At 48.0% G+C, this 26819-nt stretch overlaps 2 protein-coding genes across 5 annotated transcripts in view; both read right to left on the reverse strand.

Annotated features, from left to right (window-relative positions):
* Positions 1-1101: 1101 nt before the first annotated feature.
* On the reverse strand, positions 1102-6141 carry Slfnl1 (schlafen like 1). The gene is made up of 5 exons (XM_042055295.1): positions 5893-6141; positions 4076-4501; positions 2187-2702; positions 1847-1990; positions 1102-1224 (listed from the first exon to the last, which is right to left on the reverse strand). The coding sequence occupies exons 1-5, from the start codon at positions 6139-6141 to the stop codon at positions 1102-1104; spliced, it is 1458 nt and encodes a 485-aa protein (XP_041911229.1).
* A 1636-nt stretch (positions 6142-7777) lies between these two features.
* Positions 7778-26819, reverse strand: part of Scmh1 (Scm polycomb group protein homolog 1) — a 121324-nt gene continuing 102282 nt past the window's right edge. For all 4 annotated transcript variants that reach the window (XM_038334514.1, XM_038334510.1, XM_038334511.1 and 1 more), the window contains 6 exons: positions 23984-24184; positions 22307-22498; positions 14092-14286; positions 11427-11492; positions 9697-9839; positions 7778-8831 (listed from right to left, as the gene is read on the reverse strand). In XM_038334514.1, the coding sequence (XP_038190442.1) occupies positions 8706-8831; positions 9697-9839; positions 11427-11492; positions 14092-14286; positions 22307-22498; positions 23984-24184 (923 nt within the window). In that variant the 3' untranslated portion in view covers positions 7778-8705. The remainder of the gene's footprint in view (positions 8832-9696; positions 9840-11426; positions 11493-14091; positions 14287-22306; positions 22499-23983; positions 24185-26819) is intronic.

The following is a 26819-nucleotide window of genomic DNA, read 5'->3' on the forward strand; positions in this document are numbered from 1 at the left end:
CCTACTCTGAATGTGGCTGAGAACCTCAAGAAAGGGAGAGCGGATAACTACTTTCATTGTCTTATAAAATGTTATTTGTCAATACTTTCCAAAGTACCCTTGATTGTCTCATTAGGGAATTAGGTACCCACCACATGCCTGTGTTCTGAACACAGACCATAACCCTGACCTGCAGCATGTACTTCAGTGGGAGAAACTCTGACATTGCTATGGAGAGGAAAGGAAGCCAGACACAGTTGCTTCTGCCTGTGATCCTAGCACCTTGGCAGTGACAGGACTGGAGGTGTTGAAGCAGGAGTACCACCACAAGTCCAAGGCCATCTTGGAGGGGAAGCTAAGCACTGCAGCTCTGAGAAGGTTCTAGGCAGGGGAGCACCCAGTGTAGAGGTGGGGTGGGGTGGTTGCTGTAGCATGTATGGCTGGTGTAAGGGGCAGCAGGAGGAGCTACCACAGGTGGCTTTCTTACGATGAAACAGGTGTGGGCAGAGCAGGTGGAACAGGATCCAGCTCTTGCTTTAGTGCCAGTTAGTGGGGAAGCAATAATCTGTGGCTAGACTCCTCTTGTGACTGGCTCTTCTGCCATGGCCAACAGATACCAGATACTGCATGATGGTGACAAAATGACAAGTGGCAAAACTAAGGAAGAGTTGGGCACTGTTGCCCCATGTGCTGAGTCTTAGGGCTGAGTGGCAGTGGTATCTCCGAGTGGGCTCTTCCTCCTGAGCAGATGACACAGCAGCCTCTGGCTGATCAGATGTCTTAGAAGTACCTGAGCATTCCTGTGCGTGTAGTATATAAGGAGCAGTGAAAGTCAGGGGAAGAGCTGCAGGGTGGCCCTTTCCAGGTTGACAATTTTCCTAGCCTGCTAGAATCGGCTTAGGCAAAAAGTGCATTTGGGATTAGAGTTACAGTCCCTTAGAGTTCAGTTCTAGAATAACTAGCCAAGTTTTCCGAAATCGGGGTTCCTTGGTGGTGTGCCAAGAGCTGATCATCAGCCTGTTCGGAGGTGAGGCCACAGCACCTGCATGAGCAGTGCTGGGGGAGAGAGGTGGTAGCCCATGTATGTTTTATTCCAGGCCTTAGCCCCCATCTTCCTTAACCTCACAGGACGCAGCAGCTGCAGGACAGGGACCGCTGCTGCTGAAGCTGCTGCTGAAGCTGCTCCTTTTCCACCGTTAGCACCTTCACCTTCTCTTCCAGCTTGCCCAGCTCCATCGTCCACTTCTGAGAGGACAAGTGTGGCAGTGATGATCAGGCTGCCAGCCTTCTTTTCTGGGGTGGGCCGTAGCCTGGGGGCCCTGGCTATGCTGATGCCTCTGACCAAGGAGCTTGAGGTGCCTGTATACTCCACTGGGATGGAACCCTCTTTGCAGCCTCCCAAGGGCTGGCACAGGGACCTGACCGCCACCTGACCATGTCTCCAGTGTCAGCTCCCTTGCCCTCTGTTTTTCACCACCTGGTGGTTCTCTCACAAAGACTGCACCATGGGACTCAGTCCAGCTTTCTGCCACCCCCTCACCAGGCTCTACCCAGGTATAGTGCATAACGTTTGGGGTTTCCGTATAGCTCCTCAGTAGTCCAAGCTCCCTGATCCCCTGGTCCTTCAACATAATGGCTCAATGGCTGAGCCAGGGTGGGTGGGGCTTTGTGTTGTGGGTTGGGGTACAGGTTTTAAAATGACCCCTGGGACTTTCCCTCTGGCTACTGAGCTGTGGAATTTGGGAGGAGGCAGAGTTCCTTTCATCCAAGCCCTCCCTTCTCCAAGCTTGCCCAGCCCTTTAGGGTAAGTGGCTGGAGAGGTCTGAGTCTGCTTGACCTCAGCCTACCTTGGCCAGAGCCTCCTCACCTGCCTGCACCAGTCCTGGATGGCGCCAACAGACAGTGGACCTTGGATGCTTCCGTCACGCCGTAGAAATACCTCCCCCTGGTCTGTCTCATAGAGCTGCGGCTCACCCTGGGCCTTGGGGGTGTGTACGGTCAGACGGAGTACCTTAGCAGGGGCAGCAGCAGCTCAGAAGGTGCCACACCTGATGGTGACTGCCCCAGTTCCACTTTAGCAGCCCCACACTTTACCTCCCAGAAGCAGCCTGGTGGGCTTCTGCTTGCTGCTACCCACCCCTGTGCTGCTCAGCAATGTCACAGGGCAGTTCCCACTGTTTCGAGTGACCACAGGCACTATAGCTCACCTTGAGAGGGGTGTTGGCTGGGGAAGTGCTTATGACGGGGATGAAGGTGAGGGTGTAGGCATCAGGGAAGACCTGGGGTTTGAAGCCCTGCAGGATGGAGTCCACCAGCAGGCGTGTGCGGTCCTCATCACGGTGGCTGCAGTGGATGCCCTGTACCAAGCCATTGTCCTCGACACCTACCAGCAGGCTGCCACCCTCACTGTTGAGAAAGGCACACACGTAGCGCCGTACGTGGTGCTTGAAAGCCAGGCTCAGGTACTCACCGCTGCCTCGCTTAAATTCCACATTCCGTGTCTCGCTGCCAAGGAAGGCACCCTGGAATAGCTGCTCCTGGCCCAAGATCTCCTGGTGCACAATGGCACTATCAGAGCGCACGCCACTGGGTCGGTTCTGAGAAATCTGTCGATGCCCAGCCCAGTTAGGGGAAGGGTCTGGCAGTTGGGGCCGCTGTGGGCGCCTTAAGCCTGGGCTGGGGCCAGGGCTGGGGCTGGGGCTGGGGCTTGGGCAGCTGTCCTCCTGTTGGGGTAGGGGTTAAGAGTGGGTGTATAGGCAAAGGTAAAAGACAAGGAGCCCTAACCTAAAAGACTGCCAGACCCCCATCACACTACTGCTAGTGGTCCTCTCCCAGGCTGAGGGCCCATGCTAGCTGGTCCTTGGGTTGGGCTCTTACAGTGGCACCTGCTCTAGGATGCCTGGGTGTGTAAAGAGATTGTCCCTTTGGAGGTGGGAGCCACCCATGGGCCAGTCTTTTCCCACTTGGGAGTATGCAATAGGTTACAGGCCCCCGATGTTCCCAGGAGGCATCTTGGTACCCTGTAGTTCTCTGGGCAGAGCTGCAGGGAGGGCCTTGAACTGAGGGACCCTACTCTGTTGTCCCTGGAATGTCTGCCAGTTAGCTACCTCCTGGCCAATGGAACTTAGCATGCTTTCTTCTTCCCGAGTCCCTCTGTGGCTCCTGCTTTGTCTCTGGGGCTCTGAGCATTTTGTTTCTGCATGGTAACTTCCTTAGGGTCTTGACAGCCCATTCATTAGCTTCCTCTTCCCATCCTCTCAGGAGCTCTAAATGCCAATCCAGTGGCCACTCCCATTTCCCAGCAGCCTTCACTTCTACAGGGAAGGACACTCAGCTGGGCTGGTGCATTATGATGGTCAGGACCTAGCAGCCCTCAGCTCCCCAGGGAAGATGAACTTAGCCTCAGAAACAGAACAGAACTGGCACAGAAATACAAAAGCAGGTGCTTGGGCATCAAAGGTGTCACAGAGCTGCAGAGCCACAGTTCACGCCCCATGTGTTTGCCCTCTGGACAGAAGACCCGAGGATATTGGTAGTATAAACTTTCACCACTCAAAACTGGCATGGACCCTGCTTTCCTGAGATCATGACAGCTGTAGTGATCTGGACCCAGCCTCTGGCCCAGCTTCTTCCTCAGGTGCCCTGTGGCCTGCAGCCTCAGCTCCAGGGATACCAAACAGCCTGTTCTACGTCACTACTGAACATCCTTCTCTTGGAGGGCCTTCTGTGCTCCCAAGCCTGGCTTTTCAGTTCCCTTTAATTTGTCTTCAGTGGGCCGTGAGGGCTTGCCTGTTCTCCTTACCGCCACCCCAACTTTGGGACTAGCAGAGTTGGTTCTGCTTCTGAAGGGCTTGCCTGCCTCAGCCTCACTTCTGGTACTTCTGGTGTTTGTCAACAGAACAAATGAGGCAGACCGAGGAGAAAACTAGCACTTGGTATGTATGTCGTGGGCCTCCCAAATCTGATTGGAATGCAAACATTAGTCCCTCTGAGAAGAAGGGTCAATCATTTGAGTCACATCCCTAGGGCATGCGTGCAGTTCCTCATCTCTTCCTTAGCAAGCCTTTCAGGGGACACTTGGGTAAATGGCACTTACCTCCCTGTGGTTTAAGGACTCCAAGCCCTCACTCAACACCAGCTCCTTGCCACGGGCTGTGAGCTCTTTGAGGATTAGCTGCTCCTCCATGGCCATCTGCAGACGCCAGGGGAGGGAGGCCAGGGCAGCCTTGGGGGCAGCCACCCGTACCAGTGCATAAGTGTTTCGTGGCCGCCTCACTACTTCAATGTGCTCACGGGCCACTGGCAGCTCCAGACGCTCTAGGGTGTCTCGTAACAGGCAGGCAAGCACGGGCACAGAGAACTGGGGGTTCAGGTGGCCCACATAAAGAGTATGTGTGCTGGGAACTGCCTTGAGGCCAGAGTCCTTGGGCGAGGACTCTTCTGGAGGCAGCTTTGGCGGGAGCTGCTTGTCCTGGGACTCGACGGGGGACTCCCACATCTGTGTCTGTGCTGACCTCTTCCTCTGAAGGGATTTTGGTAGTCCTCACTGCTGAACGCTCTTTCTGGGCCTGGCTTTCAGGCTGGCCAGGGTGTCCCAATGGACTCACAGGTGCTGAGGCTTCTGGAGGCGTATGGACTGGCAGAGGCTAGGCAGGGTTAGAAAGAAAGGAGGGCAGAAGGCCAGTAAGCCTCCCTCCCGCCTTGGTGCCTAGAAAAGAACCAGGTGGGCCTGAGCCCGGCCTCTCTGGGCCTGTGGGTAGATGAGGGTTTGCTTGAAGGGTTAGGAGGAATCTCTGAGGTCTCCTTCACACCCTCTAGCTGCCTTCCTAGGACCTCCTAGCTGTCACTGGGATTTCCTCACACCTACAAGGTTCTGTCTCCAGGTCCTAGCAATATGGTTATAGTGGCCCTCAGAGTATATAGGTCAAAGTTCCAAACTCTCAGGGCTGCTCTGGCTCTCTTCCACTTGCTCTAAAACCTGCCAGGAGGCTAGTATGGGTCATTCAAACTAGGATTAGGTGGGCAGGTTCATGGCTCAGTGGTTAAGAGCACTGCCTGCTCTTCCAAAGGTGCTGAGTTCAATTCCCAGCAACCACATGGTGGCGCACAACCATCTGTAATGAGATCTGGTGCCCTCTTGAGGAAGAGACCTGGTCAGTCGTCCTCATCAACTTAGACCATGAAACCCAATATGGACAAGTTCAACAGACTCACCATATACGGGCTGCCCATGCATGCTTCAGCATTGCCAGGGCATAAATTTAATTTTTTTTCATTCAAAATTTCAGTATTGCCAAGGCATAAATTTCAATTTTTCATTTTTGGCAGGTTCTTGGGGTTTTGATATACTGACAAAAGTTATAGACCCTCTCCATGAAAAGGATCTTTGCATATATACATAGAACTTGAAACCAGGTGATGGTGGCACACACCTTTAAAGCAAGTTCCAGGACAGCCAGGACTATACAAAGAGACCCTGTCTTGAAAAAACCAACCAACCAACCAAATCCAACTTGAGATGCCTCAGGAACTAGAACTGAGCTTGCCTGTCGCCCTAGGCTTGGGAGCTCATTTACAAGTTGTGCCACAGGCCCTCCACTCACCCCCACGCCCCCAGCCTCCAACTTGGGTGGCAGGTGCCACCAGCCCGCATCTTTCCAGATTGGATTTTTGAGGTGGTCGGAGTCCGAGAGCCACCTCAGCTGCAGTGGGGCACTCAGGGCAAGCCACAAGTGGAGGCAAGAGGAGGCCTATGATCTTCATGTCCTGCTGGCTCCTGCCGGGGGCATGGGAGGTGCTCGCCCTGGGCTCTCACAGCTCCCTGGCCCGGGGTATTAGGACCTGGCATGGAGGCAGAGAGAAGCAGGCTCTAGGAAGTGGGCGGGGTCTGCACACGAACCTCTGTGATCTCACGAAGGCCAACAATGCCTTCTGATTGAGCCACAGGCAGCAAGCAGGATTGGGGGATGCTGAGCAAGGACAGTCCTCAACAACCATACTCTTGGCCAGACACTGTAAGCAGACACAGCTGCTCAAGCACCACACAGCTTGGCCATGGTGGCCCTTGGAGCAGCTTCCAGAACTGAGGGTCCAAATCCACTTCTTCCCTCTGCACCACCTCTCCAGACCCCAGTGCTTACACAAGCCACTAGTTGCCACCATTTTGGCTCTGCTGGCTAAAGTCTTCTTCACCTCCTTGGTCCTCAACCCCAAGCTCCACAGAGTGCTGACAGGACCTAGCTGCTTCCAGGAAGAACCAAAATGTAGAGGGTGGGGTCTAGGGTTCCCTTGATACAAGACCCTTTTCTGTGCCAGTCATTTCTTATTAGAGGTTATTATCTAGAAGGACCTACAAATCAGCTAGGCTTAGATGACATGCAGCCTCTGCCAATGAGGCCCTCAAGGGCAGCTTAGCTTAGGTAAGCTTTCTTTTCTTTTTCTTCCTTTCTTTTTTTTCTCCAAGTCAGGGTTTCTCTGAGTTCTCCTGGCTGTCTTGGAGTACTGAGTAGACCAGGCTGGCCTCAAAGAGATCTGCCTGCCTCTGCCTTCCCAGTGCTGGGAGTAAAGGCACTTATTCACTATATCGCCACTACCCAGCAGGATTTTTTTTATGTGCATTGGTGTTTTGCCTGCATGCATCTCTGTATGAGGGTGTCAGATCACCTGGAACTGGAGTTACAGACAGTTGTGAGCTCCCGTGTGGGTGCTGGGAATTGAACCTGGGTCCTTTGGAAGAGCAGCCAGTGCTCTTAACTGCTAGGGCAATCTCTCCAGCCCCAAGTACCTTTTATTATTATTAAAAACTAATTTATTGCTGTGTGTATGGAACACACGTGTCATGCTACACATGTAGAAGTCAGAGGACAACTCTGGAGCTGATTCTCTCCTTCCTCTTGTGAGTTTTGGGGACCAGTATCAGGTCTCCAGGCTTGCACAGAAACACCTTTACCAACTGAGTCATCTTGTTGGCTCCAGGTAAAGACTTCATTACACACTTTCCCACTCCTAGTAGCCCTGATTACTGGGAGCAAGGGGGAGACCTTCAATCAAATAGCTGTTTGCCTTCCTGTGGGCAGTCAATTTGAAGGCATGCCTGAACTTTTTGGTGCATGTAGATTGGAGGCAGAAGCTTGAGCGGGGAACTTGAGGGAATTAAGACAATGGTGAACAGACAGGGAAGAGGCCCAGTCCCTCACAGAGTGGCTGAATGAGGCTCTGTGAAGACCTGGCAGGTGCTAAATGGCTCATCCGTGCAGTCACACCTGCCCCAGCTGTCCCTAGCTGAGTCCTTCAGCAACACTGAAGCTTGGTGTGCTTCCTGGCTGTTGTCTCAGGTTGCCCTGTCTACACTGTGGCTCCAGACAGCGTTCTCCTCCTCCTGTAAACCTGTTCCCACCGGAAGCCAACAGGCTGTGTGACCCTGGGCTTGGGTGCCAGGCCCTAGTCGGTGCAATGGGTACCATGCAGGCCTGCCTGTACTGCCTCTCTTTTCACCTCACAAGAAGGAGAAAGCAGCCTAATGAGGCATCTGGGAGTTGCCACTCCCTGGGCTGCTCCTGGCTTCATGAAGGTGCAGTGTTGACAACTGTCTAACTGACAAAGGGAAGCAACTTGGACAGAGGCTGGGGTCTGCAATGTGCTGGGTGTTGTGGGCACCTGGACTGCGGGACTAGAAAGAGTTCCTAGAGATAATCTGGCTAAGGCTCCTTGTTTTACATGTGTGAACACCAAGATTAAATGAAGAGACAATCTTCTTGCCGAGTAATTTGGATGTCAACTGGTTAACAGGACACGGGCATTTGTATCGGTTTTTATTTATAAACTGACATAAAATAGTTCAGATGGCAGTGGGGGCAGCAGTGCTGCTGGCTTGCTTAGGAGGAAGCACAGAAGCTAGCAGAGGGCAACCCCTCCAGCCTGGAGGTCCTCCGTCCCACCTTGGGGCCATGGCCTAGAGGCATTAGGTCCCACTTTTTGCAGCAATTCTGAACAGGGCAGGGAGCTGTGATGGGGGCAGGGTGGTGGGAAAATACATCAGAGATAGAGACTGGGGCTACAAAGGGCCTAGTGTGGGAAGAGGGACCCTCACCTTTCCATGCCCAGTCAGCTATATACCTCTGTCCATTCCAGAGAGGAAGAGCCCTAGGTCAGTGTCCTCTGGAACAGGGTCATACTTCTCTGGAGAGGCCCTCTCTGGAACACAGAGGGTGGTCTCCTTCCCAAAAATGTCTGGTGCAAGAAAAGCATGAAGTCCAAGTGCCAGAAGCAATAAATTAGCAACAAGAAAGGAGCTTTTTAAAAAAGGTCTGCACCATGAGTTCAGAGTCTGGGGATCTGGTGAGAAGGCATGAGCTGGGGGCCATGGGACCCTCTCCCAAGCCCAGGAGGCGGTGAGGGGCCTGGGTGTCAGGGCCTTTCAAGGCCCTAAAGTTGGCCTTTTCCTCCATCTCTTTGCAAGGTGCTCAGTCTAAACTTGTGAGGAGTGGCTTGGCAAGCCTTGAGAAATAAATAGGAGGGGCCTGGGAGCCACAGCAGGCCAAGGGGAAGAGCAGCACCAGCCCTGGGCCCACACTCTTCCCTCCTCAGTCCTTCATGGAAGGACACATCATGGTTGGGGGGGGGGCAGTAGTGGTGGTTCTCCAGCCTCCTGGAGTCCTGAGGTCACCCAGAGCCCTATGGAGGTGCCTGGGAGCTGGCTGGCGGCTTCCGGGGAGAATGCCTCCTGTTCAGAACTTGCCCTGCTTCAGCCGGTCAATGTGAAAGGAGAGCTTGAGGGCGGGCCCCAGCTTCAGGCCCATGTACTTCATCATCACGTCACTGCGCAGCAGGAGCAGGGCCTTGCCATCGATCTCCTGGGGGTGGGGAGGAGCCACCATCAGATGCCTGGTTGGTCTGACTGCCTCAGGTGCCAGTGATGACCCAGAGCAGTGCAAGGCACACAGTGCAGTCAGGATGCCAGGATCCTGAAGCCGGCCTTTTCTTCTCCCTGGCGCTCTGAGCACGTCTCTCCAGGCAGGCACTAAGGGGCTGCTCCTCCCACCTTGCTCTTTGCTGCTGCTTTCCTGTTCTAGGCCTCTGAGAGGCCTTGCAGTGAGTGCACCTGTGCCTTCTGTTTTGCCATCTACCCTCAAGATACACTGCACATTGAGCCACAGTCGGCCTCTTGGGGGCAGTGGTGACTTTCAGGCTTGCTCTGGAGCCCTTGCAAACACACTTAAAAGATTTCTGTGGTCAGTGAAGGGGCAGACTTTGTAACCACAGGAAGGCTGGCACCAAGCAGCACAGAGGTAGGGAAACGGGTATGAGCCCTAAAGTTGGGGGTGTGGTCAGAGCAGGAGGAGCAATGCCTAGGCATTGGTCTCTTGAAGGGAGCACCAGGCTCACAGGTCAGCAGAGGAGGGGGGTGGTGATAAGGAGGCAGGGGCTCCTTTAACTTAGGGTAAAATCCTTGAATCTTGTAACAAAGCAGATGGAGTAAGGTACTCTTGGGAAAAGAGATAGACCCCTCTACCCTAGAACTGAGCCCCAAACCACAAATCCAGTGGGAATCTGGCTCAATGAAAACTTATGCTAAGAGAGTGAGGTAAACACAGCACCCAATGGGGTCTGCTTGAGATGGCATCATGTATGTTGTTTCAGTGGACAGAGAACAGACAGCCACACCCTTTAAGACTGAGAGGTGGCCACACAGACAGGAGGTCAGACAGAGGCACTTACGTGTTTTCGGAAGAGGTCAGCATGGGGTCCAAGCTGAGGATCTGCTTCCCGGACAAACTGCATCACATCCTCCACTGACCATGAAGAAGGGTCCCGGCCACTCAGGCGAGGGGCATCTCGGCTCTCCAGATACCGATCTGACCCTGAAGGACAGAAGGGCACCTACCATAATGCAAGTAATGACCACTGGTCTATTCCCACTAGCCTCCTGGCACACTCCATGGCTTCAGAGGTGATGCTCACAGTGACATTCAAGTGGTAAGAGATGACTGGAGGTTGCCCATGGAATGGAGACTTTTTCCATAGAGAATTCACAACTTCGCTCTGTAATGCAGGTCTGGTTTTGGGGAATTTTTCACTGGGGCAGTGAATCACACTGAACCCGAGGGAGGTATCAACAACCTAAGAAGGCTTCCTGGGTTTGGTGGCGGGGGCAGGAAGGAGTGGGTACTTATTTTTGTCTTGGCTTTAGGGACCAGTTAAATAATGGTATTTGAGTGAAGCAAGAACCAATTCTTTGGGGACTGGAGATAAAACTGACATAGCATACTCTGAGTCCTCTCCTAAGGCCTGGAGAATAAGTAGCCTCCCTATAGGCTCGTGTACTAGGGCAAAAACTTTTTGCCTTGGCTGCCAGGAATCTCAGCATTTATTTTGGGGTCTGTTTGCACCTTTTTTTTTTTAAATCTCAATTGTGGTTGAAACACAGCTCTTGTACTTTCCCTGTGTGACTTGGGATCTGACTGCTTTGGTCATCCACCATTGTAGATCCCTTGTGCATGTATTCTCTCTGCCCTCCTTCCTTCTATTCCTTCAGCTTCTCCATTTCTTCAGGCAAACTCCAGCTTAGCTAAGGAGGTCTTGGCTCCAAGGACCAGATCCTTTCTGTTTCAATGCTGAAATAAGTGGTTCCCCCAAAGCAGTAATGGAATCTTGTCAGTTCCCTCTGATTCACTGCCATGGCCTCCCATTGTCCAGGGAGGGGAACCTGAATTCCTACAGTGCTGATGGAGTGGAGTGAGGTCCGCCTCCCGTCACACTCCATACTGATCTGCCCCTACTTACCCACTCTGGAACAAGCCAACTCGCCTTCTGACTTGTCTAGAATGCCCTTTTCTAACCTGACTCCTCACATCTGCACCTGTCTCACTGTCTCAACTATCTGCCTTCTCTGATCTTGTCACTCTCAGTCGGTTACCGTGGCACATGTCACACCATACTTTCATGCACTCATTTATTTGGTGTGCATTAACTGTGTCCCCTATATAGAATGTAAGTAGTACCATGTTCCTTACACATGAAAGAGTAACTGGTCTGACACACTGATGCCTGAGTATGTTTCTCAGTGAGGTGAGGTGACTAGCTAAGATTACCCAGCTAGGAAGGAGAAGGGTTAGTTCTTTGTCCTTGACTTGTCCTGTTCCTTTTTCTGTCGAGAGCTGACCTCCCTGCAGTGACAAGGGGCCAGGTTAGCACACTTGTATCTGATCCTCTGGATTAAAGAAATAAGAAAGGGCAAAGACTCAAATTCTTAATTTTTATCAGATTGAATCCTCCAGTCTTAGAGGTTCTTCATGGACAAAACAGCTTTGAGTATGAGCTGGCAGAGACTCACAATGTGCTTGAAGCTGAGAGCCCAGAGCTAGTAGGAGAGGCAGCCCATTACTGTGATCCCTTCCAGATGGGACCTTGCCTTGGTGGAGATGGAAATACAGTAACTCACCACATACCTGGGGAATGACTTCGTTTCCAAAATGATTCCATATCTCTCCTTTCATTTGTTCCTTTCAGCACTCCTGCGGAAAGACCAGGCTGAGATGAGAAATTCTATCCTTCATGAGGAACACTCTGCAGATGGGAGACCTGAGCTGAGACAACTTACTCAAGCCTCAGGGTGAGGAAGCTGAGGGAGCTCCACCTCTACTTGACAGTTTTCTACTTCATTTAGCCTCTCTCCAGGGCTGGGGTAGAACACAGGCTTCTTCCTCTGTCTCAGTCCTTATGAAAGCTCTCTTCAAAGTCATCTCTCACTTCTTGTATTGGAATCTTTTTATTTTTCTACACTTCACATACCCTGGGCTGGGGGAAGGCAGGCTAGGGTTTGAGGATAGTATCTTCCTGGCTTCCTGTTGGTGTTTCTAGACCATCCTTCTATGAAACTTCTAATGTCAGAGGCTAACCCTATATGCAACCACCTGCTCTTTCTGACCACGATTATCAATAAATCACTGTGTTGCGTTCCCTTATTGAATGAAGACTTTTGGCGCTTGGCTCTCCCCTTTCTGTCCCACCCCAGCTCCTACTGCTCTCAGGGACCACTGGCCTGTCTACAACAGTGCAGTGCTCTCACCTCTCCTCCATGTCAGACTCCACTGCTAAGGCCACTGGCTGGTGCTCATCAGCATTTGGAGCAAATGCTTCAGAATTTTAAGTTCACTCTTCTCTGACACCAACTGCTCGCCTTTCCAGCTTGTTTGAGACGTACCCCCCACAATGCTTAGCTGTCAATGAGCCTCACTGCTCTCCCTCCAGCCCTACTGATTCTTTTATGCGAAGTCCTACTCTCCTGTACTGTTTTCTCTCCTGGCTTTTGTCTTCCTAGCTCACCAGAAAGTCCTGATTCCTAAACTGTCTTGTCTCACCTCATATAGAAGACGCTAAGAAACAAAAGAAAACCACAGCTCTTTCAAACTAGTTTCTGCCCACTGCTGGTCCCTGTGGTTTCTTGTAAACCTTCTTTTCTTGACCCACCATGTCTCATCTTCTGGAGGACTGGTCTAGTCTTTCAGACTCATGAGGTCTTCCCTACGCAGTCTTTCCTCTGTGAGAAGGTGTATCTACTAATCCGTCTGCCTGTGCTCTGGACTCTCACTACTTCCCACATTCCTTTCTCCTTTGCTAGAGTCCTAACGTCTCAGTTCAAGCTGTCTGTTGACAAACATGCCTAAGTGCTCCATTCTGTAAGAATTTCTTCAGACTCACAGCTCTGTTCTTTATTTTAAGTAAATTCTCCCTCAATATTCCATTAACTCATGGCAATCTGCCTTCCCAAAGTCTTTTGATAAGATTATCAAATTCTACCTACCAATTATTGAATCTTGCAGATATTCCTCAGGCCTGATGCTACTTGAATACTCTTGGATTAGCCATCATCCAATCAACTTTCCTTCCTCATACTGAATGCATTTCCTCCTGTGTCAACTTCTGTTCCCGTTTCTACCTTTCGAACTTTGCCTACTAGGACTCCGTCTTTGGTAAGCTGCTCTTTTCATCCTTTATTTCTGGGAATTTGTTCACTGTAAAGTTTCAACACACTGATGACTATTAAACACTTAACTTCAGCTCTGTACTTTTCCTGCTGTCTCTTGTGTATCTCTAAGATTACTCACGGTACCCCCTCTCTTCCATTTCTAGGTCTTTCTTAGTGAATGGCACCCCATTTAGTCTCCTGCATCTAGGTAGCTAAACCTGGGAGACAGTCTCCACTTCATCCTTCCTCACATTTACCTAGTGAGTAGTTGCACATATACCATTGCCCTGATTTTCAGGCCTTTCTCATGGCTGTCTCTGGTCCATCCTTTTAACCTCCTAACTGGTCTTTCAATCCAGGATTCAGTGATACTCAAACAGAGAGTTCTGTTTGTACCTTGCTTCTGATTGGACGTCACTGGTAATTTAACTCTGCCAAAATGATCAACTCCAAATTCCTTAGTTAGAAAGTTTTCAATAATATAAGCCTTGCCCTTTCTAGGCTTTCTCTGAGAAGTCTCAACATGACATTATGTCTCAGGAATTTCAAAGCACACACAGTCCTGCTACTATCCATTCTCCTCTCGACCTTTAGCCCCATCCTTTCTTCCTGGAAAGCTCTTCTCTTCCTCAGCTGAGACATGGCCATTCACCTAGTCTCATCTAGACAAGGTGTCACTCTCCAAGGAAGAGGGCCTTGAACAAGACATAACTGGGATTAGGTGTCCCTTCCTGCGATTTCATACTATCAGTTGTGTATCTTTATTGATTTACAAGTATCTTCTAAAAGTTTGTCTTCTGTATAAGACATTTAAAAAGGTAATTTGCATTCTCCTCATACAAAATACAAATGGTATTCAAATAAATGACTAAGGGCTGGAAGAATAAACCCTTGCCTGTCCCTTTTAGTTCTAGGTATCTGGCTCCTAAGTTATGTTTTTTTGTTTCTTTGTTTTGTTGTTTCAAACTAAGCCCAGACCACCAGTTACATGCCAGATGGTTGGGGAAGGCACAATATTGAGCATAGCTCCAGTCCCAATACCATGCAGTAGGGCAGCAATACTTGTTTCCTTTTGAACTCTCTGAGCCCAGGAACAAGGGAAAGGGAAAGGAATCATGAGAGCCACAGAACCCTGATCAGCTTACCCCTGGAGCAGAGTCTACGCACAGCTGAGGCAGTGCTCAATGGGAGGCCACAGGAGGGAGCCAAGGGCCGATAACCAGGAGTTCGAATGTTTTGGGAGGTGCCAACAAGGCTGGCAGGCTTCAAGGCAGTGTCCATCAAGTCTGAGTGTGTCTCCAAGGACCGGGCCAGGCTATTCCCCAGGGCGAAGGATTCACCTGGAAAATAATAAAACCAGGATTAAGGTAAGGACTGGCAGAGTGCTGCTGGCTACAGGTACTTGCCTGAGTGAAAAAAGAGGCAGCAAGACATAAAGTCCTATAGGGATTCAGGATATGCCTATGTAAGAGCTCAAGACTTGGATTCCTTCTGGATTCTAGTTTCTCTAGCCTGTTCCTCTTGGCCTGGGATAGTAGTAGGCCTTATCTGTACAAGGACAGAGGGTCAGGGGCTGTGGGAAGGGCCACCCATGCTCAGGGGAGGGTTCTGTAGGCAGGCGCCCATGCACACACATATGGAGGCCAGAGGATACTGTGTCTTCCTCTATCACTTCCTACCTAACTCCCTGAGACAAGATCTCTCACTGAACCTGAAAGTCACTGTTTTGGCTAGTCTGGATGGCTGGTGAGGCCCCAAGATTTGCCTGTCCTTGCTCCCAATGTTGGATGGAATTATAGGCACATACAGTTTTGCCCAGGTTTTATGTGAGTACCAAGAATTCAAATGCAAATCTTCATAGTTTCAGAGCCAGTGTTCTTAGTTCCTGAGCTGTCTCCCCAGGCCTCAGGAGTCTTCAGAAGCAGATGCTGACCTGTCAGCAGATATCTCGGAACTACTGCATGACACCTGGTTAAAGACCTGTCTGCAGAGCCTGCTCCTTTAGTGCCTCAGGTCATCTGTATTGACCTTGCTCTACAGAAGCATTCCAAGGAAGCTGGAGGAGCTCAGGCATGGGGACCAGGACCAGGGTTAGAACTTGACTCTGTCACTCAGTAGAGTGCTTCTCACGGCATCATGGGGAACCCAGAAGTAGTTCATATATACTATAGTAAGACTTCCAAAGGGTCTGTGAACATCTGCATGCCTTTGGGAAGGCAATCTCATGCCAAATCTACACCCTTATGGGCAATATCAAATAGTAGAACCAACATCATGGTTCTACTACATCACCATATCATGGAACCTAAAGCTGACACCATCTTGGGACAGCATGCTGGATAGTTCATGTCAGCTTAATACAAGCTAGAGTTATCTGAAAGGAAGTAACCTCTATTGAGAAAATGCCTCCATAAGGTCTAGCTGTAAGGCATCTTCTTGATAGTATGAAATCGCAGGAAGGGACACCTAATTCCAGTTATGTCTTGTTCAAGGCCCTCTTCCTTGGAGAGTGACACCTTGTCTAGATGAGACTAGGTGAATGGCCATGTCTCAGCTGAGGAAGAGAAGAGCTTTCCAGGAAGAAAGGATGGGGCTAAAGGTCGAGAGGAGAATGGGTAGTACCAGGACTGTGTGTGCTTTGCAATTAGTGATTGATATGGGAAGGCCCAGCCTATTTTGAGTGGTGCTACCCTGGGCTGGTGGTCCTGGGTTCTATAAGAAAGCAGGCCGAGCAAGCCAGTAAGCAATCCCCTTCCATGGCCTCTGCATCAGCTCCAGCATCCAGGTTCCTTCCCTCTTTGAATTCCTGTCCTGGCTTCCTTCAGTGATGGACTACAATGTGGAAGTGTAAGCCAAATCAACCCTTTCCTTTCCAGCTTGCTTTTTGATCATAATGTTTTGTTACAGCAGTACAAGCCCTAACCAATGGTTCTACTTAAACCAAATCAGTTCCTTAGCCACCACATTGACTACACATGTATTAGGGACTTAAATATCAGAAGATCTTACTGACCCAGTGTTTATCTTTGAGATTTTGTGATTAAATATAAATTTGTTACCAAGCTAAGAGACCCTCAACAGTAAGATGTCAGGATTTTAGGACTATTTCTGTTATCTAAGCATGTTAGCAAGCATGGACTGGACCCAAAGTCAAATCTATTTTTAGGTAACTATGTATCCTCTGGAGGAGGTTAGTTGTGGGAGGTATTTCCCTAGAAGTGATTTAAAAAGACAAGTCTTTGAGGCTCCAGAGTCCCCACACTCTATCTGCAGTTGAGGTTCCCCATCCCTGCTTTCCAGGGGAGATGACAAGGCAGTAGCAAGCATGTCCTATTTTGAGACATGAGCAGAAAGTCAACCCCCAAACTAGGAGACCCGCTTCTACTTCTGGCTTCTTCCATTTTCAGTGCAAGGAGTTTGCCTTCTCTGAGGTCCTGCTCCCTTGTGCATAAAGACAGGGAGAGTACCAACCGAGATGAACCCGAGGACCTGCTGTTTTGTTTTCATTCAGAGTTACAACAACGACTGAGTTCTCTGCCTGCCGTATAGCAGAGTCAGCTCACTTTTCCCAGTGTATGTTCACTTAGCTATGGCTGAGAATCATGCTGCCTGTTTCCCGTAGCTAAGAGATGTCAGGAAAATTATGACAGCAGTGTTGGGAATCACCGGAGTTGACACCGATCAATGAGAGTCTCTTCCCTTCAACAGTGCTAAGGATGCCACTTAGGTCTGGATTCTGAGTTGAGTGAAAGCCTGGACTGGTGATGTCTAAAACTAGGCATGGCCAGTAGATCTTGCCCTAAGAAGGTGTACTAGGAAAATAAGGCATCATTCCCACACTTATGAGGCACTGGTTCTTGTAAGGTTGGTAAGATGGGGTCTTTGCTGCCTCTGGTAGGGAATGGCCTGGACAAGACCATAACCCTTTCCGCTATGCTCCACGGAGCCCCAGGGTCCTTTATAGGGAAGCTCTGGGCCTTATCCCAGCATCAGTGGAAACATAATCTCATTTTTGTGCAAAGATAACTTTTGCTAATAACAATGAAATTTCCTATGTCTTCCTTTTGTCACAAAGTGATTTCATTTTCAAAATCCTATAGCTCATAGAAATGAGAATTGTCAACTCATGAGGTGCCCTTCATGAGCACATAGGTTTTCTTATGGGACCATTATGGTTTTGGGTGACTGATGTGTTAATTGAAGCACACTGTTAAGACCAGCTTAAACATCCAATTGCTAGGGAGACCTCATCTGAGACGACTACGTAATTACTATTCCTTTTGTTTGTAACATTTACAACTAAAAAAAAAAAAAAAAAAAAAAAGCCGGGCGGTGGTGGCGCACGCCTTTAATCCCAGCACTCGGGAGGCAGAGGCAGGCGGATCTCTGTGAGTTCGAGGCCAGCCTGGTCTACAAGAGCTAGTTCCAGGACAGGCTCTAAAAAGCTACAGAGAAACCCTGTCTCGAAAAACCAAAAAAAAAAAAAAAAAAAACTGTCATCTGGGGGACTGAGAGATAGCTCATTTGATAAAGGGTTTGCCATGCAAGCATTAGGACTTCAATTCAGTTCCCCAGAACCCACACAAAAGGTACATGTCTGCCCGGTGGTAGTGGTGCACGCCTTTAATCCCAATTCTTGGGTGGCAGAGGCAGGCGGATCTCTGTGTTTGAGGCCAGCCTGGTCTACAAGAGCTAGTTCCAGGACAGGCTCTAGAAAAGCTGCAGAGAAACCCTGTCTCGAAAAAAAAACAAAAAACAAAAAAAAAAAAAACAAAAAAAACAAAACATTTACAACTTTACTGCTTCTTAATCTACTGTATTTTGTTATCCTTCCAATTGAAGGGGAAGTTTCATCCCTTACAAGAAGCTGTTTGCAGCTGACACTTTCGGGGAAAGGGAAAATCAGTTTTCTCCAGTGCAGTGTCACTGTCCTATACTCAGGAGTAGTTAGTTGGTCAACACAAAACCACAAAATGGACTCTCATTTGTGTCTGTGATTTTTGTCTGTTATTTTTTTTTTGCCTTACTAGTTCTTTTTGGTCTGTTTTGACTTTTGTTTCTCATTTTCTTATTTATTTGAGAGAGTGAGTGTATTTAGTTGGGTGGGTGGGGATGTGGGGAGATCTGGGCCCTGGCACAGAAAAGGACCTGGCAGCAGCACGGCAAGGCTGCACCCAGTGCTCCCACAGCTCTAGCTCCGTGCTAGTCCAGTTCCCTGCAAGGAAAGCCCAGCTGTGAGCCCGGAACCTGGGAAACATTATATTCTCTATACTCAGTGGTTGTCTGACCTCTGCTTTGATAAAGACCCCAATGAACGGTTGTACTCTTGTGGGATTTTTTTTTTAAATGATGCTGCCCTTTTTTAAAGATTTTATTTATTTATTAAGTATACAGAAGAGGGCACCAGATCCCATTATAGATGGTTGTGAGCCACCATGTGGTTGCTGGGAATTGAACTCAGGACCTCTGGAAGAGCAGCCAGTGCTCTTAACCTCTGAGCCATTTCTCCAGTCTCTCTCTTGGGGATTTTTGGTAGTCATTTTATTGAGAGGTCTCATGGATAAAATGCCCTCTTTTTTTTTTTTTAAATTAAAATCTGTCTTCTTACAAGTTGGTCCCCATGCTCTACTCTCCTTACTCCAAAAGAACAACTCTGAGTCCTTCCTGTCTTCCCAGACTTCCCTGGGAGTATTTGCTACTTGTGATTTTTCTCCATACTCCTTTCCCATCCTTTCCCTTTCCCTCACTTCCTTTCTGGCTACCTTTCACTGGAAATGCTTATAGGGAATGCTGTGCAGTAAGATGCATGGGGAGAGAGGCTGCCTCTTATTGAGGGTGTGAGCCCAGGACAAGGGTCTCATCTTTGCCCATTGACATTCTGGAGAGCAGTAGCACACACTCATTCTCCAGCATCACAACAGAAAAGGTAATTTACATTAACCCTATATGACTAGAGATTTTCATTCTCTTTCTTAATAGATGAGCAAGCTGATGCCCAGGACAAAGCACAGTGGAGATGGATAAATAAATGATCATGCCAGAAACGGAACTGAAGTCTGTGAGTCCTCAAACAATGGCACTATTTCCCCTAAAAGGTAACAGTCAAGAAATTTCAAAATGGCAGACCTAGAAGTTACTGCTATGCAGATTTCAACTGTAGCTAGTGTTAATATCCACAGCAAGTAGCTGAAAAAAATTTCTTGCCTCATATTACCACCTCTTCAGGGAGTCCCCAGGAGCTCTTTACGGTAGCTCCCACTAGTCTGGCACTTGACTTAGAGCAGCACATGCAGCCTGTAGAAGAGGCACTACTCGACGCTGCCTCCTCCAGGAATCCTCTCATCCACTCTCTTTCACAAGTGTGGGCTGGAGCATCTCTACTCCATGCTCTTAACCACGTCTCTTCCCTCTTAGCTTTCAGGGTGCAGAGGTTCAGTCTGTCTTATCTCGGTCTTCTAAAATCCAGGATAGATTGTAATAACAATGATAATTTAATGACCTTTTTGGTGACCTAAAGCCAAAATGCTTGGATTGGGTCCTTCAAAATGCCAATGCAGTCAGAGAAGACAGAAAGAGTAGAGAACGGCTCTAGATAAAGGAAGCTTAAGAGTCAGGACAATGAAATGCTCCAAACAATCTTTTATTTGATCCTAAATTAGAGAAAATAAAACAGAAAACAGCTATAAAGGGCAATATTGAGACAACTTGGGAAACTCTGATCTGGATGGTATCATAGCCCAGGAGTATTTTATTTACACTAAATTTATTGAACACAAAAATATTATCGTTTCTGTTTCCCTCTACCCTTCTTCTCACCCACTCTCCTTCCTTCCCCCTCTTCTTTCTCTTTCTGATACAGGGTTTCACTGTGCAGCTCGGCTACCCTTTAATTTGTGAACCTCTTGCCTCAAATTCCTATGGGCTAGAATTACAGGTAAGTGCCTATGTTTTGTGCTCTTTAAAAGTATATATTTCACTCGTGTGTGGTGTGTATACACACACACACACACACACACACACACACACACACAAAATATTTCACCTAGCAGTTAACTGTTGTGTGCAAAATAAACAAAAGCCATATATACACACACACACATATTAAGTATATAGATATAAATATATCTGCAGAGAGACAAAGCAAATATTGTATAAAGCTAAAAGTGACTCTTGGTGAAGGACTCATTTTACTTTTGTTGTTGTTGCAATTTTACTGTAGGTTTGAAAGTTTCTAAAATAAAGCAGTGAAAAAAGAAATTATTTCAATTTAGGTAAAGAAGCTTTAAGGGATATGGACTTTTGATGGCTATCTGTTACATTGGAAGTACATGGTCAGCTAAGCAAAGTCCATAGAGGGAGGGAAGTGTGGTGGAAAGGCAGGAAGTGGGAAAAGGGCTCCAGTAAGCAATTCCGTCAATATAGGTGGGACCCATGGATGACACATCAGTAGACGTGTGTGACTATGCAGATGGGCAGGAATGGCAAAAAAAAACAGGTTCAAAGAAAAGCAAAAGAAAGCTGATTCTGATGGAGTTTTCTGCAGAGGGTAGATATGTAATCAGGAAAATACAGGTGCTGATGAGATATCAGAGGTAGACCAAAGGGTCAGTAAGACAGCAGCCAGGCAGGGAAGACAAGCTACAGAGTCGAGAGGAGTCAGAAGCCCAGACAAGGCCCTGGCTTGTCTGGGCACAGTTAAAATACTGCTTCTGAGAATCCAACGGAAGACAGGATGAGGCAGTGTGCTGAGAATCTCATGAGAACTGAGCTAGGTGGGCAGAGGCAGTGCAGTCTGTGTGGAAACAGATTAGAGAAAGGACACAGGGTCAACAGCTGAAAGGGACACCCCTGTTCTTTGTCTTTTCTTGTAGCTGGTGAGGCAGGAGCAAAGAATCTGGATGGAGCTTGCTTCTTTTATCTGGTACTGAATTAGAGAGATACAAACCAGAAAAGGAGTCCCAGGAAAGGCTGTGCCATGACTGGAAGCCCATCGTGGGCATGTTCTCAGTAGCCTCTCAATACTGCTGCCAAAGTACTTTCCTTAGTTCCTGAAAGATGGCGTTTTGTTTAAAAATTCTGAGTTTCTTTGAGCAGCTGCCCCACTGGACACGAACCTTCTCTTTCAGACTTCTAGCAAGGTCTTTCAATAGGGAAGCAGAACCCAGCGCTCCCTAATGACAGTGACTGAGAACATTTAACACTTTGTCTTTGTCTGTACCAACTCCATCCTATCCAGTACAACATTATAACTCAAGGCTGTATTATGGGTTCTGATGCTGAACAAAGCCATCTACAGCAGGTAGTTTAAGAAGTTCCCTGTGAAGGAAAGAACCAGCCGAGGAGCATGGTACAGCCCCAGGACCAGATGTTGGTTGCTTGCCACTGCATATGAGGAATTTAGGTATCTTTTCGCCCCTAAACACACCAGCAGTTCTCATGTGGTCGCAGAAGTATAGAGGGTCAGAGAAGGAAACTGGTGTGTGGTCACTTCCCTGAGCACATTCTCCAGAAGCGATACATTAGTCACAAGTCATGAAAAGACCAAGGAAGGGAGTGTGAGGCTCATGTAGAAGATCCCAGAGCGCCTCTCAGACTCAGACTCACCCCACAGCAAACAGAATAGCCAGTACCTCCTCTCTGCCCAGGACACCATCTACAGGTCTCTTTTAAAGAGAAATTCTTTCCTCTTAACAGCAACCTACCTCTCTATGTTTGGGACCAAGCTTGTCCCCCTCCCTCGATTTTGCGTCCTGTACTCCAGATCAGAGATGCCGAGCTCCACTCACTCTTCAAGCTCTCTTGGAAGTGCTTAGTCACCGACCCAGCCACGTGGCATCCGCTTTCTCATTGTGGGTCTGGTATGGTTAACTAAAAAGTTATTTTCCAGCCTAGTTGGAAATAGCAGGAACTTGAACTGACTTGTTAGACTGGCAATGCTAGAAGAGTTAGGGCCATGTGCCAAAGAAAAGAATGGATGGCCAATCAACATGGAGCAACTTTCTCAACCTCTAGCCTAAGACTAAACCTTGTTGCTGGCAAAAGAGAGCTATATGAGGCCTTTGATGCCAGATTCACCCTGGGAGATGTGCTGGGACTTCATGGGCTTCACACTACAGATGGAAACCATAGGGCAACTTCTAGAGACAGGGGTCCAGAGGAAAGAGAAATTCCAGAGTGACAACAAAATCCTGAAGAGCTAAGATGGCTGAAGACTAAAAGCCCTAGATGTGACCCAGATGTGGCAAGGGATCTCTGGACAGTGGGTGCTAGACTCGCAGACCTGAGGGCTGCCCCTGAGCCCTTGCAGATGCTACTGATTGCCCAGCCCCCTCGCAGCCCAGGCCCCATCCCAGCTCCTACCTGGTAGGTACCTGTCGTGGCTGTGGCTGTACTCTGTGGCAGTGAGTGGTAAGTGAGTCTGTGTAAAGGGCTGGTTGCCAAACAGATTGTCACTCCGAAGGTTGTGGCAGAGCTTCTCCAGGAAGCGGAGGACATAGGTGATGCTGTTGACTGCTGGGAGGTTGAGGGTGTGCTGTTCCCGGTCAAACATGGCTGTGGAGTTAAATAAACAAAGCAAGTCAGTTGTGCAGTGCAGTGCTTGCCAGAGAAGCCCAGCTCACTGCTTGTCTTGGGATTGGCTGGTTACACAGAGGCAGTGCCCAGGCTGCTTGCCAGTCTGCCCTCTTCCTGCCGCCCTCCCTTGCTCAAGGGCTTTGATTTTTGCTTCTAGCTCCAAAGGGTGTACAATCATGGGAGTGGCCAGGCCAAGTCTGTTGCACCCTCAGGGCTCTGGAATGATTTCACTCAACTGTGAAAACAACTATGAACATAATGCTATCTGCTTCATCACCTGGCTGAGCTTCCTTCAGGAAATGTGTTCACTAGAAAACTGCCCAAGAACAGGTAATCTGTACAGAAGGGAATACTGCCATTGGTAGCAAGGGCTTAGGTAAACAGTTTCCAACTATATAATGCTTAGAAATGTTTCATGCTTTTTTTTTTTATGTCCTATCTAGTTCTATCAAAATACTGGCATAATTTTTTAGAAGCAAAAAAGGTTCATGCAATTGTCTTTGGTGGAAGTGGGAAAACAGAGATCTGGGGAGATTATTCACTCTAGAAAAGTTCTGAAAAGGAAGAACTCTAGGTAGATAAGGAGCTCAGTGCTGCAAGGGAGAGGCCAGAGAGTAGTCTGGGCCTCAGAAGGACAGGCTTAATGTATCTGTAGTTCCCATTCTCCATGCAGTCAGTTATTGCCTAGACTTGACTCCATAACAAGTAGTTCTCTGCCGACACCCTCCACAGACTATTTAAATTTGTTTTCTACCAGTGCGGATCTGAGCCTCTCATCTTCTGTTTTCCCCTTTCCTGGCCAGTGTGTGGTAGAAACCTCTGACATATAGTAAAAGGTCAATAGGTATTTGCTAAAAGAACTGTTTGGCTATTTATGCTCCCTGCCAGCTGGTTTCTGAAGCTAGTTACAACAGCTTGCTAAGGAGGAAAGGCAGGAGGCTGTAGAGCAGCATTAGAGTAAAAACTGGAAGGCTGCAGGTCAAGCCTCTGTAGGCTTGGTGGGTAAAAATAAGATTTCGAACTTAAGAAAATTGAAACAGAAATGGGCATAGCAAGAAAGTATTTTCAGTTACAACAAAAAGTACTGCACTGTTAAACTCATTTTCCCTCTGTCCTGGGACTCAGCTCCCTTGTATGGGTCCTATAAACCCAGAAGCTAAGGAGGCAGAGGAATGAGAGGAGGTCAGAGGTCTTCTGAAACCACTTGGGGAAATTCTCTTGTGGCACAACACAGCCCATATGTATCCTTCCTCTAGAATGGCTTTAAGCCACATACTCATATATTCTGTGGGGACAGGAGAGGACTCAGTTCAGAAGAGTCTGGAGCAGGAAGTGAGGACTCTTGAGGAAAGGGGTACTTCTGCATTCTCCAGAGTGGATAAATGAACTTGGAACTAGGATGTCTCATCAGAATGAAGGCCTGCCTCTCTGGCTAGGAGGCCAAGCCAGCCTGAAAGTGTTTACCTGAGATGACCTCACCGCCGTGGCCCTGTTTGAGGAAGCTGAAGACGGTTTTCTGATGATAAGCACAGTCAATGCAAGCCTGGACAGCCTGCTGTAACACCACGGAGGCACGGGCTGGCCCGAAATGATCAGGAAGCCGTTGGATCTTCTTCTTATCCAAGTGGGGGCCTGTGCTGCCACTCTTGTTCAAGTAGATACAAACTACAGGAAACAAGGAACCCAGAAGCCTTACAGTGTGCCTGGCAGAGAGAAGTCAGAGTGCAGCTCTCTCTTCTATCTGCCCAACTCTGGACTTGGCTCTCCTGAGATTTCCCCACAACTACACTGCAAAATACTGTGGGTGATAAAGGGAGGTTTGGAAAATTGCCACTAGTCCAAGCTGTATGATCAAGGTCTCTGGAGACACAGCCTATTAGGAGAAAAACCCAGAACAGAAACCAAAGCACAGAACTTGTGTTTTGTTTTCTGGGCCCTGAAAAGAAAATATAAACTCTGCTCTTTCCCAGAACTTTCTAAGGTGAATTAGACAACAAGCGAAGACAGCCAACAGCACCGTGGAAATCAGACGGCAGACTGGTGAGGTAGCCGCTGACTCAGCAGACTCTAAGAAGCTTTGTGTCCCAAAGCAGGAAGGAGACTGACTTAAAGACAGAGGATTGGCAGAAGAAAGGTGCTATGGAATGGCTATAGGGTCAGGCTATGAAAAGAAGGATCAGTCTAGGTCTGCTAAGAAATAGGGACCCGGGGAATATGGAGATGCCCAGTGGAGAAAGTGCTTGCTGTACAAGTTTGAGGATTGGATTGAGGACCACAAGAACCCATGTGAATGCTAGGTAGGCATGGCGGACCACCTATAACCTAAACAGTTGCAAGGCAGAGACAGGAGATGCTGGAGAGTCTAGCTACACAGACTATCCCATATTGGTTTCAACTGAGAGACCCTGCATCAGTGAGTAAGGAAGAAAGATCTCTCTCTTTCTCTCTCTCTCTCTCTCTCTCACACACACACACACACACACACACACACAAATATAAAACAAATATACATGAAAAATAAACAGGACATAGTGGCAAACATTTATAATCCCAGCACTTAGGATGTTAGGCATGATTCTGAGTTCAAATTTAAGAAAAACAAACAACAATAACAACAAAAAAAAAACCCAGAAAGTAAAAAAAGAAGCTGGGCAGTGGTTGCACATGCCTTAATCCCAACACTTGGGAGGCTGAGGCAGGTGGATCTCTGTGAATTGGAGGCCAGCCTGGTCTACAAAGTGAGTTTCAGGACAACCAGGGCTACAAAGAGAAAACCAGTCTCAAAAAAAACAAACAAAAACCAAAAGTTAAAAAAAAGTAAAAAAAAAGGATTTTCATGTTTGGCAGTGTTGCCCTTGTACTGAAATGGCTAAAAATGGAGGGACTCAGAGACAAGACCCTTAACACAAATGTTCATAGCAGTTTATTTATAACAATCTCAAAACCAGCTCAAGTTCCCATCAGCAGGAGAATAAACACACAAACTATGGTATGTTCGTTTAATGGAATACCACCTGACAGAAAGAAAACCTTGACCTATAGATAGGTACAACAATATAACTGCCTTTCAAAATTTTTATTTGAGTGAAAGAAATCAGATACAAGGGTGCAAACAGACAGCATGGCTAATTTATATTAAATTCAAGATCTGCAAAATCTAATTTATGATAAAAATATTTCAATCACAGTGGAGACAGAGACCAACTACAAGCAGCCTGATGGAACTTCTGGGGTAACAGAAGTGTCCTATGTCTTGATCACAGGGGGAGGATGGGGGAATTACACAGGTGCTGACATTTATTAAAATTCAGCAAATTGACCGGGTGGTGGTGGCACATGGTTTTAATCCCGGCACTTGGGGAGCAGAGGCAGGCAGATTCCTATGAGTTTGAGGCCAGTCTGGTCTACAGAGCTAGTTCTAACAGTCAAAACTACACAAAGAAACCCTGTTTAAAACCCTGTTTAAAAATAAACAAACAAACAAAAAACCCAAAATAAAATTCCACAAATTGTATATGAGTGTACAATATATTTGCAACTAAGATTTGTACATTTCACAGATGTAAGTTTTATTTGATTATTCTAATGGTGATTTTGAAATGAATTTTACGTGGGTCATATGGTGAAACACCAAAGGCCAAACTATGCAACCTTCAGAAGACTGTTGGTTTTAGACATGCATCTTATTGTTCTCTGTCACACTTGACCAACAGGCAGCAGTAGGCATGACACTGTGCCAGTTTCTGCGTCTAGGATTAAGAAACTAGCAGTTTCTACTTCTTGTTTTTGGTATATTTATTCTTCGATCCTAACTATTTATTATGTGTAAGAAAACAAGTCATCTTGCAGAGAGGTTAATGTGGAGAAACAGGCAGAACCAATATGCCATGTGGGAAAGTAGATCTCCAAACCTAGTCAGCTCCTCTTCCCACCTGGCATTGTATGCAATACATGAGCTGTCTTCACACAGTATGCCCTTAGTGTTTCAAACTAGAAAGTTTTGTAGTAGTCATATAGCAAAGGCTTATCAGAACAGATTCTGATACAAGATGTTTTAGAAACAAATGCCAAACACACGTCACAAGCTTTGGAACCAGGTGGCAGAAAGCACCACTAGCAAAGTACCAGTGGGAACAAGTCTTGGGGTAGTTATTATTTTCTTTAGTGCTGGGGATCAAATCCAGGGCTTCATACAAGCTAAGCAAGTGCTCTACCACTGAGCTACATTCCTAGCCCCTTTAAGAGTTTTAATGGGCCGGGCGGTGGTGGCGCACGCCTTTAATCCCAGCACTCGGGAGGC

This window comes from Arvicola amphibius, chromosome 6 (assembly GCF_903992535.2).
Source record: "Arvicola amphibius chromosome 6, mArvAmp1.2, whole genome shotgun sequence".
Taxonomy (NCBI): domain Eukaryota; kingdom Metazoa; phylum Chordata; class Mammalia; order Rodentia; family Cricetidae; genus Arvicola; species Arvicola amphibius.